General features: G+C 43.5%; 1 protein-coding gene across 4 annotated transcripts in view; it reads right to left on the bottom strand.

The window, feature by feature from the left end:
* The window catches only part of orc4 (origin recognition complex, subunit 4), a 109,504-nt gene that overhangs the window by 40,605 nt on the left and 51,476 nt on the right, over positions 1-17,423 (bottom strand). For all 4 annotated transcript variants that reach the window (XM_070875348.1, XM_070875349.1, XM_070875350.1 and 1 more), the window contains 2 exons: positions 6,855-6,930; positions 464-549 (listed from right to left, as the gene is read on the bottom strand). In XM_070875348.1, the coding sequence (XP_070731449.1) occupies positions 464-549; positions 6,855-6,930 (162 nt within the window). The remainder of the gene's footprint in view (positions 1-463; positions 550-6,854; positions 6,931-17,423) is intronic.

Genomic DNA, 17,423 nt, shown 5'->3' with positions numbered 1-17,423 from the left:
TCCTCCACAGCAAATGAGCCAAAAGGCGGACAGCAGAAACGTTACAAGGACACCCTCAAAGCCTCCCCGAGAAAGTGCGACATCCCTGCTGACACCTGCGAGTACCTGGCTAAAGACCGCCCTAGGTGGAGGAAGTGCATCCGGGAGGGCACTGAGCACCGAGTCTCAACGCCGAGAGCATGCAGAAATCAAGCACAGGCAGCGGAAAGAGCGTGTGGCAAACCAGTCCCGCCCACCCCTTCCCTCACTGACTATCTGTCCCACCTGTGACAAAGTCTGTGGCTCTCGTATTGGACTGTTCAACCACCAAAGAACTCACTTCAGGAGTGGAAGCAAGTCTTCCTCGATTCTAAGGGACTGCCTATGATGATAATGATGATGATGATGATGCATACAAAAACTTGAACATATGACTCCACAATGTCATAACTGAAAAACAACAATATTGTACACAATGACTCACAAAAACTTTATCTCCAACAACATTCTCAAGCTGGAGCTGTCTTGTGATTTCTTTCAGTGCAATTCTGTCATCTGTTTGCAATAAACCTGAAACATAACCAAATAAAGCAATCATGATAGAGAGTCTTGTTTCTTCATTTCTACAAACAGGCAAAATATCAATTTTAAGCCTTTTGGAGCTAATTGTTCAGTTTAAAAAAAAAAGTATTAGAACAGTTTTTTTTAAGAAAATATTTCTAGTTCAAATCTAAGATTTTACGGTGTCAAGGGAAAACTGGAAAGGGATAGAACAGCAGATGTAAAACAGAATGCCAAAAAATTCTTCCAACACTACTTGATAGTCAAGCGACCACATTAAAACTGTAAGAGGCCTATATTACATTGAGCATAAGAATAAACAGACGATGGTTAACATGGTAAAGGATTACTTCCTGGAGGGTTTTTATAAAAACGGAGCAACGCCAACAATATACCATCGAAAAATATGCCATGGACTTATTCAGGATTGTGACTTTAGTGCAGCAGCGGTTCTATTGAGGCTGAAAACCAATAAAAATTAAAGCTAATAAAAAAAATTAAATCAGTAAGCAGAAACAAAAAAGGGAAGAGTACCTGTATGACAATCTTTAAAGAAAGCCAACATGTCTTTAGAAATGGTAAATTTTACCCGACCAACCACAGACTTTATTTTGAGACATAACATCCTATATTTGGTAGTAAAGGCAGGGAGGAAGCCATGACAGTGTACTTAAACTACTTCCAAAAATGTCTTTGATAAAGAACTGCATGAAAAATATTATAAACTAAGGTTCAGTGAGTTATGATGGATTGTCAGTTGGCTAAAGGGAATAAATAGGCATTAACTGTAAACAACTTGTATTGATATAGCACCTTTAACATAGTAAAACATCCCAAGGCGCTTCACAGGAGTATTACAAGACAGAAAATTTGACACTAAGCCACGCAAAGAGAAATTAGGGCAGGTGACCAAGAGAGCTTGGTCAAATAGGTAGGTTTTAAGAAGCGTCTTAAAAAAAGGAGAGAGAGGTAGAAATGCGGAAAGGTTTAGGCAGGGAATTCTAGAGCTTGGGCAATAGAAGGCACAGCTACCAATGGTTCAGCGATTATAATCAGGGATGCTTAAGAGGAGCGCAGATATCTTGGGGGGGCGGGGGAGGGGGGTTGTGGGGCTGGAGGAGATTACTGAGATCGGGAGGAATGAGGCCATGGAGGGATTTGAAAACAAGGATGCTAATTTTGAAATGGAGGGGTTGCTTAACCGGGAGCCAATGTAGGTCAGCGAGCACAGGGCTGATGGGTGAGTGGGACTTGGTGCAAGTTAGGGCACAGGCAACCAAGTTTACATAGGGTAGAATGAGAGGCCAGCTAGGAATAGTCAAGTCTAGAGGTAACAAAAGGCATAGATGAGGGTTTCAGCTGCGGATGAGCGGAGGCAAGGGCGAGACAAGCGATGTTACGGAGGTGGAAAATACAGTCTTAGTTATGCCACGGATATGCAGTTGGAAGCTCATTTCAGCGTCAAATATGATACCAAGGTTGTGAACAGTCTGGTTCAGGCTCAGACAGATGCAAAGAGCTCGACACCATCCAGGACAAAGCAACCCACTTGATCGGTACCCCATCCACCACCTTCAACATTCACTCCCTCCACCACGGTCATACCTTGGCTGCAGTGTGCGCCATCTACAAGATGCACTGCTGAAATTCGCCAAGGCTTCTTCAGCAGCACCTCTTAACCAGTGACCTCTACCACCTAGAAGGACAAGGGCAGCAAGCGCACAGGAGCACCATCACTTTCAAGTTCCACATCATCCGATCTTGGAAATATATCGCGGTTCCTTCATCATTGCTGGGTCAAAATTCTGCAACACCCTCCCTAACAGCACTGTGGGTGCTCCTTCACCACGACTGCAGCGGTTCAAAAAGGTGGCTCACCATCACCACCTTCTCAAGGGCAATTAGGGATGCGCAATAAATGCTGGCTATGCCAGTGATGCCCACATCCCAGAATGAATAAAAAAAGTGGCAAATTAGGTTGCAGTGTGAGGGCGGGGAGACGAGAATGAGAAAGGTGAGTGAGTGAGAAAGGAGAGGGGAAAAAATATGCTGCCATTCTGGTTCCTGATGTACATAATTAACCTGGAATTAAATCAGTGCAAGGTTGTTAAATTTGAAGATGACACTAAGCTGGGAGAGAAAGAAGCAGAGTGGGCTCGGGGAGGTGGCTAAAGTCTTACCAAACAAGCACAATAAGGTTTGCACCTGGACTAATAAGTGACAAGTACAATATGGTATCAGTTGAAAATCTAAATCATTTGGCATGTAGTTTCTGAATCAAGATTCTTTATCTAAATTAAAACATTTTTTCTCTTCTTTCTCACTCACCTTTCTCATTCTCTTCTCCCCCGCCCTGCAACCTAATTTGCCATTTTTAAAAAATTCATTCCAGGATATGGGCATCGCTGGCATAGCCAGCATTTATTGCGCATCCTTAATTGCCCTCGAGAAGGTAGTGGTGAGCCACCTTTTGAACCGCTGCAGTCATTGTGGTGAAGGAACTCCCAGTGTGTTAGGGAGGGAGGGAGTTCCAGGATTTTGACTTAATGATGAAGGAACCGCGATATATTTCCCAGTTCGGACGGTGTGGAACTTGCAGGTGATAGTGCTCCCGTGCGCCTGCTGCCCTGGTCCTTCTAGATGGTAGAGGTCGAGAGTTTGGGAGGTGCTGCTGAAGAAGCCTTGGTGAGTTGCTGCAGTGCATCTTGTAGATAACACACATTGCAGCCAAGGTATGTCTGTGGTCCCAGCACTAAGTCTTCATGCTTCTTTCCCTATTCGAACTTAACTCAACATGAGTACTCACGACTTTCTAACTCTCAACCAATTTCTTGTCCACTCCAGTTTACCCTGACTCCAAGTTATCAAAAATCCTTTTATCAAATGTGTTCACAAACCAGATCAGAGAACTTTCCACAGTTTATAGTCTCTTTCATTTCTTCTCTGACTGTCCTTAAGAACACAAGAACATAAGAATTAGGAACAGGAGTCGGCCATCTAGCCTCTCGAGCCTGCTCCGCCATTCAACAAGATCATGGCTGATCTGGCCGTGGACTCAGCTCCACTTACCCGTCCGCTCCCCGTAACCCTTAATTCCCTTATTGGTTAAAAATCTATATCTGTGATTTGAATACATTCAATGAGCTAGCCTCAACTGCTTCCTTGGGCAGAGAATTCCATAGATTCACAACCCTCTGGGAGAAGAAATTCCTTCTCAACTCAGTGGGTAACACACTCACCCGAGTCAGAAGGTTGTGGTTTCAAATCCCACTCCAGGGACTTGTGTGCATAAATCGAAGCTGATCATTCAGTGCACTACTGAGGAAGTGCTGCACCATTGGAGGTGCCGTCTTTCGGATGAGATGTTAAACCGAGGCAGCGTCTGTCTTCTCCGGTGGACGTAAAAGATCCCATGACACTATTTCGAAGAGCAGGGGAGTTATCCCCGCTGTCCTGGCCAACATTTATCCCTCAATCAACATAACAGTTTATCTGGTCACATTGCTGTGTGCAATTTGGCTGCTGCTTTTCCCACGTTACAACAGGGACTACACTCCAAAAAGTACTGCAGTGGCTGTAAAGCGCTTTGAGACGTCTGATGGTCGTGAAAGGCGCTATATAAATGCAAGTCTTTCTTTCTTTTCCTTTTTACTGATGTAGTACCAATAGAATCTTTTGCTGTTAAGTTTACCTTCTCTTCTTCCCCACTGCAGCTGTAGGTCATTGTTCCTCCATATATTTACTTTAAATTGGTTTCTTAAATCAATTTAGGGTTCAGTTTGTTTAGTCTGAGGTTATTGGTTTTGGGAATGTAGTTACCTTCCATGCTCAGCTTTATACTTTTAAAGGTGCTCCACTTGTCTTCTACTGTAGTGTTGGTACCACCAGCCCCAATTCAGTTGTTTTTATTGTTCGCTCAATTTAAAAAAAAACGTTAACCTTTTTAAAGTTATATACCCGAGTTTTACTCTTGGGTATATCTAACTGCCAAATCATTCTGGGGTTGCTAATCTCCAGTAGTACTAGGGTTACCATTTCCTGCATGTTGCCCAAGTCATAAATGAATACCGGTTCAAGATGAATACTACTTATTGTGGCTTGCTTGATGCAGTGGGTCATGAAGCAGTCATGCATTGCATTTACCAACCCTGCCTTTAAACCACTTACCTTTTCCCAGTTTCTATTTGGCTGATTGAAGATGTCAAATAAAGAATAAAACTTTTCTAGTTTTGTGGGGCAAATAGTGCTCCTTCTTCTGCAGAACAGGAAGTCTGTAGCATGGTGGATTGGAGGTCTGTAGAAGAGGTTTGTATTTTTTTTCTTATTTGAAATATCTAATTAGAGCTACTCATTTCTTTTGCTTGGCCCCACCTAAAGTATCAACTTCAACTACCTCCCAGGTACTCCTGGATTTGGGACTATGCCACCTCTTTTTCTGAATATGCTATACATATGTTCTCATGTTATGCTGAATTTATTTAAGAAATAGGAGCAGGAGTAGGCCATATGGCCTCTCGAGTCTGCTCTGCCATTTAACACGACCTTGGCTGATCCGATCATGGACTCAGGTCCACTTCTCGGCCCACTCCCCATAACCCCTTATTGGTTAAGAAACTGTATCTATATTCAATGTCCCAGCTTCCACAGCTCTAAAACAGCGAATTCCACAGATTGACAACCCTCTAAGAAAAGAAATTTCTCATCAGTTTTAAATGGGCAGCCCTTATTCGAAGATTATGCCCCCTAGTTCTAGTCTCCCCCATCAGTGGAAATATTCTCAGCATCCACCTTGTTAAGCCCACTCATAATCTTGTACGTTTCTCTAAGATCACCTCTCAATCTTCTAAATTCCAATGAGTAGAGCCCAACCTACTCAACCTTTCCTCATAAATCAACCCTCATCTCCGGAATTAACCTAGTGAACCTTCTCTGAACTGCCTCCAAAGCAAGTATATCCTTTTGTAAATATGGAAACCAAAACTGCACGCAGTATTCCAAGTATGGCCTCACCAATACCCTGTATAATTGTAACAAGACTTCCCTGCTTTTATACTCCATCCCCTTTGCAATAAAGGCCAAGATTCCATTGGCCTCCCTGATCACTTGCTGTACCTGCATACTAACCTTGTGTTTCATGCACAAGTACCCCCAGATCCCACTGTACTGCAGCACTTTTTCTCCATTTACATAATTACTTGCTCTTTGATTTTTTTTTCCTGCCAAAATGCATGACTTCACACTTTCCAACATTATACTCCATCTGCCATGTGTTATTCCCACTCCATTGCCAATTACTACCAAAGCCTCCAGTTCTAGCATCTTTCATGTTCCCCAGGGTATGCCCATTCCTGGTCTCCAGTTTGTGCATATTCACATTGTCCTTAGCCACCTGTTGATTACCTGGTTTTCTCCCTGCCACCTAGAACTTGGAGGAGTCCAAAAAGACTAAAAAAAAAAAAAAAGTGTCCTTTTTTGAAATGAATTTGATTGCATCCCGAATGGGTACAAGACTGTCATGAAACTGCGAGAAAATGTGGAACTTTAGCACCACTGTAGTAATTTTCTACTGGAGAGCACAATGGCAGCATAGCAGAGAAAAGGTACTCTGTATTATAGTTTGTTGCTTGACTTTTGTTAGCTTATATTTCAGCACCAAAATGAAAGATTTGACATAAAATGATTAAGCCACAACTCATTTTTGCACACAAGTTTGTCACTGACAATTTAATTCTCTTTCTTCTGAGTTGTATCTTCAATGCACAAAAGATAATGAATACAAACAGGGGGATGTAACAGCTATTCTTTTCTCTCTTTTCCCCCCCCACTTTAAAAAAAATCAGCAGTCCATGGAAATTTTTATTCTTCAAAAGTAATTTCTCTTATATGAAATACGTTGAAGGATGTGACAAGGTGAAGCATCAATGTCAATGTCTTTCTTTCAATACATTAGGAGACAATATTCAGGTTTACAGCTGGAGCAGAAAACTGGCATCGTTGGGCAGGCGGCCATTCAAGAAACTACCCAATTTTCTTTTCCATTAATTTCAATAGAAAGGGAAAAATCGGGTGGTTTCTACAACAGGCGCTTGGCCTGCAACACCTGTTTTATGCTCCAGTGTGGAATTGAAAGTTGAAAATCACATCCCATCATCTCAGGTTTCTTACTTTACCTTTAAATCTCCAGTTCTCTCCAATGCAGGTAAACTGCCAGGTTTAATGTATATATACACACACACAAACTTCTACTATAAATCCACTGGTTAACCATGTATCTCATTCCCCCTTGCCCCTCCCCACCAGAGTAAGTGACTCACCATTTAAATGCACTTGCAGAAGATTCTCCTTAACTTGTTTCATTTCCATCAGTTCCTTCAATACACTCTTCAACAGCTAAAGAAAACAGAATAAGGACTCAACATTTCGGAATTAAGCATTAACTTCATCAAAAAACACAGCTTCTTGTGACCTTAACCACCAAAAAATAAAGAAAGAGCCATAGATTTTCAATTTAAGATTCACAAATGGGCATGGGTAAATTAAATCTTTATGCAAAAGGTACACTTTATTTATTATTTATGACAAGGTCCAAAGTCAAATTCTGTCAATATTTTGCATCAAAATATCCAAATACAGAAGAACGTTTCCTCAAGTTTCCATATTGAAAAATGACTGCTGGCGCATCAACATGACATAACTATAGAAGACTTGCAACTATATCGCAGCTTTCATGACCTCAGAACATCCCAAAGCACTTTACAGTCTCTGAAGTACTTTTGAAGTGTAGTCACTGTTGTAATCTAAACAGTTTGGGGTGATTTCCCCCAGCTGCTTTAGGTGCTAAAGAGCCTCCGAGGTGACCAAGATAGGGCCTGAAGCCAAAATGCTGGTTTAACCCGTGCTTAATGCAAGACACCATCTTGGTAAAGGAGTCAAAGCTTGCACCAGAGGATCGTTAAGCAGCTGTTTGCCACTTAATGCAGCTAAAGGTGGCTGTGCGGCACTTTGTTGGCTGGCGCTTGACCGAACGCCATCTCCAGATCACAACAACACATGGTTTCCTCATGTTGCCTCTGGTTCTTTTGCCAATGTGTGCTCTGGTTATCGACCCTTCTGTCACTCAATTCACTATCAAAACCATTTGTGATTTTGAATACTTCGATCAAATCTCTTTTGCACCCTCTTTAAGGCCTCAATATCCTTCCTAAAGTGCGGCACCCAGAATTGAACACAATACTCCAGCTGAGGCCTAACCAGTGTTTTATAAAAAAGGTTTAGTACATATTCCTTGCTTTTGTACTCTACGCCTCTATTAATAAAGCCAAGGATTCCATATGCTTCAACAGCCTGCTCAACTTGTCCTACCACTTTCAAAGTGTTGTGTACATACGACCCCAGGTCTCTGTTCCTACACGCTCTTTAAAATTGTATAAATTTAGTTTATATTGAATATGCTCATTCTTCCGACCAAAATGCATCACTTCACACTTCCCTCCATTAAATTTTATCTGCCATGTGTCTGCCCATTTAACCAGTCTATGTCTTCTGGAAGTCTGTTACTATCCCAATTGTTAACTACATTTCAGAGTTACCAGTCATCTGCAAACTTTGAAATTATGTCCTGAATACCCAAGTCCAAGTCATTAATGTATATCAAAAAGAGCAGTGGTATGAATACCAACCCCTGGGGAACACCACTGTATACTTCCCTCCTGTCTGAAAAATAACCTTTCACCATTACTCTTTGCTTTCTGTCCCTTAGCCAATTTTGTATCCACACTGTCCCTTTAAATCTCATGTGCTGAGAATGACGTGAGTATCACGTGTAGCGAGTTGGTCTTACCGCAGGAGAAGGGTCCACAGCCAGCTTGGGAATGGAAGACCAGCAGGAAGAGTAGTGCAAGGAAGGTAGTGCAGGAGTCCCCTGTGGTCATCCCCCTGCAAAACAGGTACACTGCTTTGGGTACTGTTGAGGGGGATGACTCATCAGGGGAGGGCAGCAGCAGCCAAGTTCATGGCACCGTGGCTGGCTCTGTTGCACAGGAAAAAAAGAGTGGGAGAGCGAGTGATAGGGGATTCAATTGTAAAGGGAATAGATAGGCGTTTCTGCGGCCGCAACCGAGACTCCAGGATGGTATGTTGCCTCCCTGGTGCAAGGGTCAAGGATGTCTCGGAGCAGGTGCAGGACATTCTAAAAAGGGAGGGAGATCAGCCAGTTGTCGTGGTGCACATTGGTACCAACGACATAGGTAAAAAAAAAAAGGGATGAGGTCCTACGAAACGAATTTAAGGAGCTAAATTAAAAAGTAGGACCTCAAAAGTAGTAATCTCGGGATTGCTACCAGTGCCACGTGATAGTCAGAGTAGGAATCGCAGATGAATACATGGCTTGAGCAGTGGTGCAGCAGGGAGGGATTCAAATTCCTGGGGCATTGGAACCGGTTCTGGGGGAGGTGCGACCAGTACAAACCGGACAGTCTGCACCTGGGCAGGACCGGAACCAATGTCCTAGGAGGAGTGTTTGCTAGTGCTGTTGGGGAGGATTTAAACTAATATGGCAGGGGGATGGGAACCAATGCAGGGAGACAGAGGGAAACAAAAAGGAGGCAAAAACAAAAGACAGAAAGGAGTTGAGGAAAAGTGGAGGGCAGAGAAACCCAAGGCAAAGAACAAAAAGGGCCACTGTACAGCAAAATTCTAAAAGGACAAAGGGTGTTAAAAAAACAAGCCTGAAGGCTTTGTGTCTTAATGCAAGGAGTATCCGCAATAAGGTGGATGAATTAACTGTGCAAATAGATGTTAACAAATATGATGTGATTGGGATTACGGAGACGTGGCTCCAGGATGATCAGGGCTGGGAACTCAACATCCAGGGGTATTCAACATTCAGGAAGGATAGAATAAAAGCAAAAGGAGGTGGGGTATCATTGCTGGTTAAGGAGGAAATTAAGGCAATAGTTCGGAAGGACATTAGCTTGGATGATGTGGAATCTATATGGGTAGAGCTGCAGAATACCAAAGGGCAAAAAACGTTAGTGGGAGTTGTGTACAGACCTCCAAACAGTAGTAGTGATGTTGGGGATGGCATCAAACATGAAATTAGGGGTGCGTGCAATAAAAGGTGCAGCAGTTATAATGGGTGACTTTAATATGCACATAGATTGGGTTAACCAAACTGGAAGCAATACGGTGGAGGAGGATTTCCTGGAGTGCATAAGGGATGGTTTTTTTAGACCAATATGTCGAGGAACCAACTAGGGGGGGGCCATCTTAGACTGGGTGTTGTGTAATGAGAGGGGATTAATTAGCAATTTCGTTGTGAGAGAGACCCCTTGGGGAAGAGTGACCATAATATGGTGGAATTCTGCATTAGGATGGAGAATGAAACAGTTAATTCAGAGACCATGGTCCAGAACCTAAAGAAGAGTAACTTTGAAGGTATGAGGCTTGAATTGGCTAGGATAGATTGGCGAATGATACTTAGTGGGTTGACTGTGGTTGGGCAATGGCAGACATTTAGAGACCGCATGGATGAACTACAACAATTGTACATTCCTGTCTGGCTTAAAAATAAAAAAGGGAAGGTGGCTCAATTGTGGCTATCAAGGGAAATCAGGGATAGTATTAAAGCCAAGGAAGTGGCATACAAATTGGCCAGAAATAGCAGCGAACCCAGGGACTGGGAGAAATTTAGAACTCAGCAGAGGAGGACAAAGGGTTTGATTAGGGCAGGGAAAATGGAGTACGAGAAGAAGCTTGCAGGGAACATTAAGACAGATTGCAAAAGTTTCTACAGATATGTAAAGAGAAAAAGGTTAGTAAAGACAAACGTAGGTCCCCTGCAGTCAGAATCAGGGGAAGTCATAACAGGGAACAAAGAAATGGCGGACCAATTGAACAAGTACTTTGGTTCAGTATTCACTGAGGAGGACACAAACAACCTTCCGGATAGAAAAGGGGTCGGAGGGTCTAGTAAGGAGGAGGAACTGAGGGAAATCCTTATTAGTCGGGAAATTGTGTTGGGGAAATTGATGGGATTGAAGGCCGATAAATCCCCAGGGCCCGATGGACTGCATCCCAGAGTACTTAAGGAGGTGGCCTTGGAAATAGTGGATGCATTGACAGTCATTTTCCAACATTCCATTGACACTGGATCAGTTCCTATGGAGTGGAGGGTAGCCAATGTAACCCCACTTTTTAAAAAAGGAGGGAGAGAGATAACAGGGAATTATAGATCGGTCAGCCTGACATCGGTAGTGGGTAAAATGATGGAATCAATTATTAAGGATGTCATAGCAGCTCATTTGGAAAGAGGTGATATGATCGGTCCAAGTCAGCATGGATTTGTGAAAGGGAAATCATGCTTGACAAATCTTCTGGAATTTTTTGAGGATGTTTCCAGTAGAGTGGACAAGGGAGAACCAGTTGATGTGGTATATTTGGATTTTCAGAAGGCTTTCGACAAGGTCCCACACAAAAGAGATTAATGTGCAAAGTTAAAGCACATGGGATTGGGGGTAGTGTGCTGACATGGATTGAGAACTGGTTGTCAGACAGGAAGCAAAGAGTAGGAGTAAATGGGGACTTTTCAGAATGGCAGGCAGTGACTAGTGGGGTACCGCAAGGTTCTGTGCTGGGGCCCCAGCTGTTTACACTGTATATTAATGATTTAGACGAGGGGATTAAATGTAGCATCTCCAAATTTGCGGATGACACTAAGTTGGGTGGCAGTGTGAGCTGCGAGGAGGATGCCATGAGGCTGCAGAGCGACTTGGACAGGTTAGGTGAGTGGGCAAATGCATGGCAGATGAAGTATAATGTGGATAAATGTGAGGTTATCCACTTTGGTAGTAAAAACAGAGACAGACTATTATCTGAATGGTGACAGATTAGGAAAAGGGGAGGTGCAACGAGACCTGGGTGTCATGGTGCATCAGTCATTGAAGGTTGGCATGCAGGTACAGCAGGCGGTTAAGAAAGCAAATGGCATGTTGGCCTTCATAGCGAGGGGATTTGAGTACAGGGGCAGGGAGGTGTTGCTACAGTTGTACAGGGCCTTGGTGAGGCCACACCTGGAGTATTGTGTACAGTTTTGGTCTCCTAACCTGAGGAAGTACATTCTTGCTATTGAGGGAGTGCAGCGAAGGTTCACCAGACTGATTCCCTGGATGGCGGGACTGACCTATCAAGAAAGACTGGATCAACTGGGCTTGTATTCACTGGAGTTCAGAAGAATGAGAGGGGACCTCATAGAAACGTTTAAAATTCTGACGGGGTTAGACAGGTTAGATGCAGGAAGAATGTTCCCAATGTTGGGCAAGTCCAGAACCAGGGGACACAGTCTAAGGATAAGGGGTAAGCCATTTAGGACCGAGATGAGGAGGAATTTCTTCACCCAGAGAGTGGTGAACCTGTGGAATTCTCTACCACAGAAAGTTGTTGAGGCCAATTCACTAAATATATTCAAAAAGGAGTTAGATGAAATCCTTACTACTCAGGGAATCAAGGGGTATGGTGAGAAAGCAGGAATGGGGTACTGAAGTTGCATGTTCAGCCATGAACTCATTGAATGGCGGTGCAGGCTAGAAGGGCCAAATGGCCTACTCCTGCACCTATTTTCTATGTTTCTATGTTTCTATGTGTATCAATTTTGCCAAGAAATCTATTATTTGGTACTTTGACAAACACACATGAACAATACCCTCATCCATTACTTCAAAGAATTCAACCAAGTTAGCCAAATACCATTTGCCTATAAGAAATCCGTGTTGACTTTCATTTATTAGCGCATTCTTTTCCAAATGCCATTTCATTTCGTCATGGATTACTGACTCTTAAAATGAGTTCCCCGCCACAGACGTTCAGCTGTAGCCCCCAGGGTTATCCTTTTCCCCCTAAAAAAAAAGTCTAACATTTACAGTCCTCTGGAACCACACTGATATCCGAGGAGGATTGAAAGATTGTGGCCAGAGACCCTTACATGCCTCAGTACCCTAGGATGCATCCCATCTGGACTGGGTGACTTTTCTACATTGAGGACTGCCAACCTCTTAAGTACCTCCTTTATTTTTTTCCCCTATCCAATATTGCTACTGCCTCCTCCTTTACTGCTACATTGGTAACATCCTGTTCTCTAGTGAAGATAGATGAAAAGTACTCATTTAGTACCCCAGCCAAGCTCTCTGCACCACAAAAATATCATTTTGGTCTCACATTGGTCCCACCCTTCCTTTGACTATCCTTTTACAATTTCGGCAACCACATGTGCAAGAAGTGTTGTCAGCTGGAGGAGCTCAAGCTCCGGTTTCGGAGCGGGAATGGGTGATCATCAGGCCGACTAGGAGAACCAGGCAGGAGTCCAGAGTACATTTTGCTCTCCAACCAGTATTCAGTACAAAATACTGGTGAGGGTGAACATAGAACATAATAAGAACATAAGAATTAGGAACAGGAGTAGGCCATCTAGCCCCTCGAGCCTGCTCTGCCATTCAACAAGATCATGGCTGATCTGGCCGTGGACTCAGCTCCACTTACCCACCCGTTCCCCGTAACCCTTAATTCCCTTATTGGTTAAAAATCTATCTATCTGTGATTTGAATACATTCAATGAGCTTGCCTCAACTGCTTCCTTGGGCAGAGAATTCCACAGGTTCACAACCCTCTGGGAGAAGAAATTCCTTCTCAATTCGGTTTTAAATTGGCTCCCCCGTAATTTGAGGCTGTGCCCCCTAGTTCTAGTCTCCCCGATCAGTGGAAACAACCTCTCTGCCTCTATCTTGTCTATCCCTTTCATTATTTTAAATGTTTCTACAAGATCACCCCTCATACTTCTGAACGAGTAAAGACCCAGTCTACTCAATCTATCATCATAAAGGCAACCCCCTCATCTCCGGAATCAGCCGAGTGAATTGTCTCTGTACCCCCTCCAAAGCAAGTATATCCTTCCTTAAGTAAGGTGACCAAAACTGCACGCAGTACTCCAGGTGCGGCCTCACCAATACCTTGTACAGTTGCAGCAGGACCTCCCTGCTTTTGTACTCCATCCCTCTCGCAATGAAGGCCAACATTCCATTCGGCTTCCTGATTACCTGCTGCACCTGCAAACTAACTTTTTGGGATTCATGCACAAGGACCCCCAGGTCCCTCTGCACTGCAGCATGTTGTAATTTCTCCGCATTCAAATAATATTCCCATTCTGTTTTCCCCCCGCCCAAGGTGGATGACCTCACATTTTCTGACATTGTATTCTGTCTGCCAAACCTTAGCCCATTCGTTTAACCTATCTAAATCTCTTTGCAGCCTCTGTCCTCTACACAACCCGCTTTCCCACTAATCTTTGTGTCATCTGCAAATTTTGTTACACTACACTCTGTCCCCTCTTCCAGGTCATCCATGTATATTGTAAACAGTTGTGGTCCCAGGACCGATCCCTGTGGCACACCACTAACCATTGGTGAAGCTGCGGAATTCCAAAGGGCAGAAAACGCGAGTGGGAGTTGTGTACAGACCACCAAACAGCAGTAGTGATATTGGGGACAGCATCAAACAAGAAATTAAGGATGCATGCAATAAAGGTACAGCAGTTATCATGGGCGATTTTAATCTACATATAGATTGGTCTAGCCAAACTGGTAGCAATACAGTGGAGGAGGATTTCCTGCAGTGCATTCGGGATGGTTTTTTGGACCAATATATCAAGGAACCAACTAGAGGGCTGGCCATCCTAGACTGGGTGATGTGTAATGAGAAAGGACTAATTAGCAATCTTGTTGTGCGAGGCCCCTTGGGGAAGAGTGACAATAAAGAATTCTACTATATTATGAAGATGGAGAGTGACACAGTTAATTCAGAGACTAGGGTCCTGAACTTAAGGAAAGGTAACTTCGATGGTATGAGACGTGAATTGGCTAGTATAGACTGGCAAATGATACTTAAAGGGTTGACGGTGGATAGGCAATGGCAAACATTTTAAAGATCACATGGATGAACTTCAACAATTGTACATCCCTGTCTGGAGTCAAAATAAAATGGGGAAGGTAACTCAATCGTGGCTAACAAGGGAAATTAAGGATAGTGTTAAATCCAAGGAAGAGGCATATAAATTGGCCAGAAAAGCAGCAAACCTGAGGACTGGGACAAATTTAGAATTCAGCAGAGGGGGACAAAGAGTTTAATTAGGAGGGATTGGTGTGCAAAATTAAAGCACATGGTATTGCAGGTAATGTACTGACGTGGATAGAGAACTGGTTGGCAGACAGGAAGCAGAGAGTCGGGATAAACGGGTCCTTTCCAGAATGGCAGGCACTGACCAGTGGGGTCCTGCAGGTCTAAATGCTGGGACCCCAGCTATTTACAATATACATTAATGATTTAGATGAAGGAATTGAGTGTAATATCTCCAAGTTTGCAGATGACGCTAAATTGGGTGGCGCAGTGAGCTGTGAGGAGGATGCTAAAAGGCTGCAGGATTACTTGGACAGGTTAGGTGAATGGGCAAATGCATGGCAGATGCAGTATAATGTGGATAAATGTGAGGTTACCCACTTTGAGGGCAAAAGCACAAAGGCAGAATATTATCTGAATGGTGACAGATTCGGAAAAGGGGAGGTGCAACGAGTCCTGGTACAGTAGTCATTGAAAGTTGGCATGCAGGTAAAGACGGCAAATGGTATGTTAGCTTTCATAGCTAGGGGATTTGAGTATAGGAGCAGGGAGGTCTTACTGCAGTTGTACAGGGCCTTGGTGAAGCCTCACCTGGAATATTGTGTTCAGTTTTGGTCTCCTAATCTGAGGAAGCACGTTCTTGCTATTAAAGCAAAAGACAGAAAGGAGATGAGGAAAAGTGGAGGGCAGAGAAACCCAAGGCAAAGAACAAAAAGGGCCACTGTACAGCAAAATTCTAAAAGGACGAAGGGTGTTAAAAAAACAAGCCTGAAGACTTTGTGTCTTAATGCAAGGAGTATCCGTAATAAGCTGGATGAATTAACTGTGCAAATAGATGTTAACAAATATGATGTGATCGAGATTACGGAGACGTGGCTCCAGGATGATCAGGGCTGGGAACTCAATATCCAGGGGTATTCAACATTCAGGAAGGATAGAATAAAAGGAAAAGGAGGTGGGGTAGCATTGCTGGTTAAAGAGGAGATTAATGCAATAGTTAGGAAGGACATTAGCTTGGATGATGTGGAATCGATATGGGTAGAGCTGCAGAACACCAAAGGGCAAATAACGTTAGTGGGAGTTGTGTACAGACCTCCAAACAGTAGTAGTGATGTTGGGGAGGGCATCAAACAGGAAATTAGGGGTGCATGCAATGAAGGTGCAGCAGTTATAATGGGTGACTTTAATATGCACATAGATTGGGCTAGCCAAATTGGAAGCAATACGGTAGAGGAGGATTTCCTGGAGTGCATAAGGGATGGTTTTCTAGACCAATATGTCGAGGAACCAACTAGGGGGGAGGCCATCTTAGACTGGGTGTTGTGTAATGAGAGAGGATTAATTAGCAATCTCGTTGTGCGAGGCCCCTTGGGGGAAGAGTGACCATAATATGGTGGAATTCTGCATTAGGATGGAGAATGAAACAGTTAATTCAGAGACCATGGTCCAGAACTTAAAGAAGGCTAACTTTGAAGGTACGAGGTATGAATTGGCTCGGATAGATTGGCGAATGATACTTAAGGGGTTGACTGTGGATGGGCAATGGCAGACATTTAGAGACTGCATGGATGAACTACAACAATTGTACATTCCTGTCTGGCGTAAAAATAAAAAAGGGAAGGTGGCTCAACCGTGGCTATCAAGGGAAATCAGGGATAGTATTAAAGCCAAGGAAGTGGCATACAAATTGGCCAGAAATAGCAGCGAATCCAGGGACTGGGAGAAATTTAGAACTCAGCAGAGGAGGACAAAGGGTTTGATTAAGGCAGGGAAAATGGAGTACGAGAAGAAGCTTGCAGGGAACATTAAGACGGATTGCAAAAGTTTCTATGGATATGTAAAGAGAAAAAAGTTAGTAAAGACAAACGTAGGTCCCCTGCAGTCAGAATCAGGGGACGTCATAACGGGGAACAAAGAAATGGTAGACCAACTGAACAAGTACTTCGGTTTGGTATTCACTAAGGAGGACACAAACAACCTTCTGGATATAAAAGGGGTCGGAGGGTCTAGTAAGGAGGAGGAACTGAGGGAAATCCTTATTAGTCGGGAAATTGTGTTGGGGAAATTGATGGGATTGAAGGCCGATAAATCCCCAGGGCCTGATGGACTGCATCCCAGAGTACTTAAGGAGGTGGCCTTGGAAATAGTGGGTGCATTGACAGTCATTTTACAACATTCCATTGACTCTGGATCAGTTCCTATGGAGTGGAGGGTAACCAATGTAACCCCACTTTTTAAAAAAAGGGAGAGAGAAAACAGGGAATTATAGATCGGTCAGCCTGACCTCAGTAGTGGATAAAATGATGGAATCAATTATTAAGGATGTCATAGAGGCGCATTTGGAAAGCGGTGACATGATAGGTCCAAGTCAGCATGGATTTGTGAAAGGGAAATCATGCTCGACAAATCTTCTGGAATTTTTTGAGGATGTTTCCAGAAGAGTGGACAAGGGAGAACCAGTTGATGTGGTATATTTGGATTTTCAGAAGGCTTTCGACAAGGTCCCACACAAGAGATTAATGTGCAAAGTTAAAGCACATGGGATTGGGGGAAGTGTGCTGACATGGATTGAGAACTGGTTGTCAGACAGGATGCAAAGAGTAGGAGTAAATGGGGACTTTTCAGAATGGCAGGCAGTGACTAGTGGGGTACCGCAAGGTTCTGTGCTGGGGCCTCAGCGGTTTACACTGTACATTAATGATTTAGACGAGGGGATTAAATGT

The sequence above is a fragment of the Pristiophorus japonicus genome, chromosome 3 (assembly GCF_044704955.1).
Source record: "Pristiophorus japonicus isolate sPriJap1 chromosome 3, sPriJap1.hap1, whole genome shotgun sequence".
Taxonomy (NCBI): Eukaryota; Metazoa; Chordata; class Chondrichthyes; family Pristiophoridae; genus Pristiophorus; species Pristiophorus japonicus.
The sequence above is the reverse complement of the archived record's forward strand: the minus strand, read 5'-3'. Positions and strand labels throughout refer to the sequence as shown.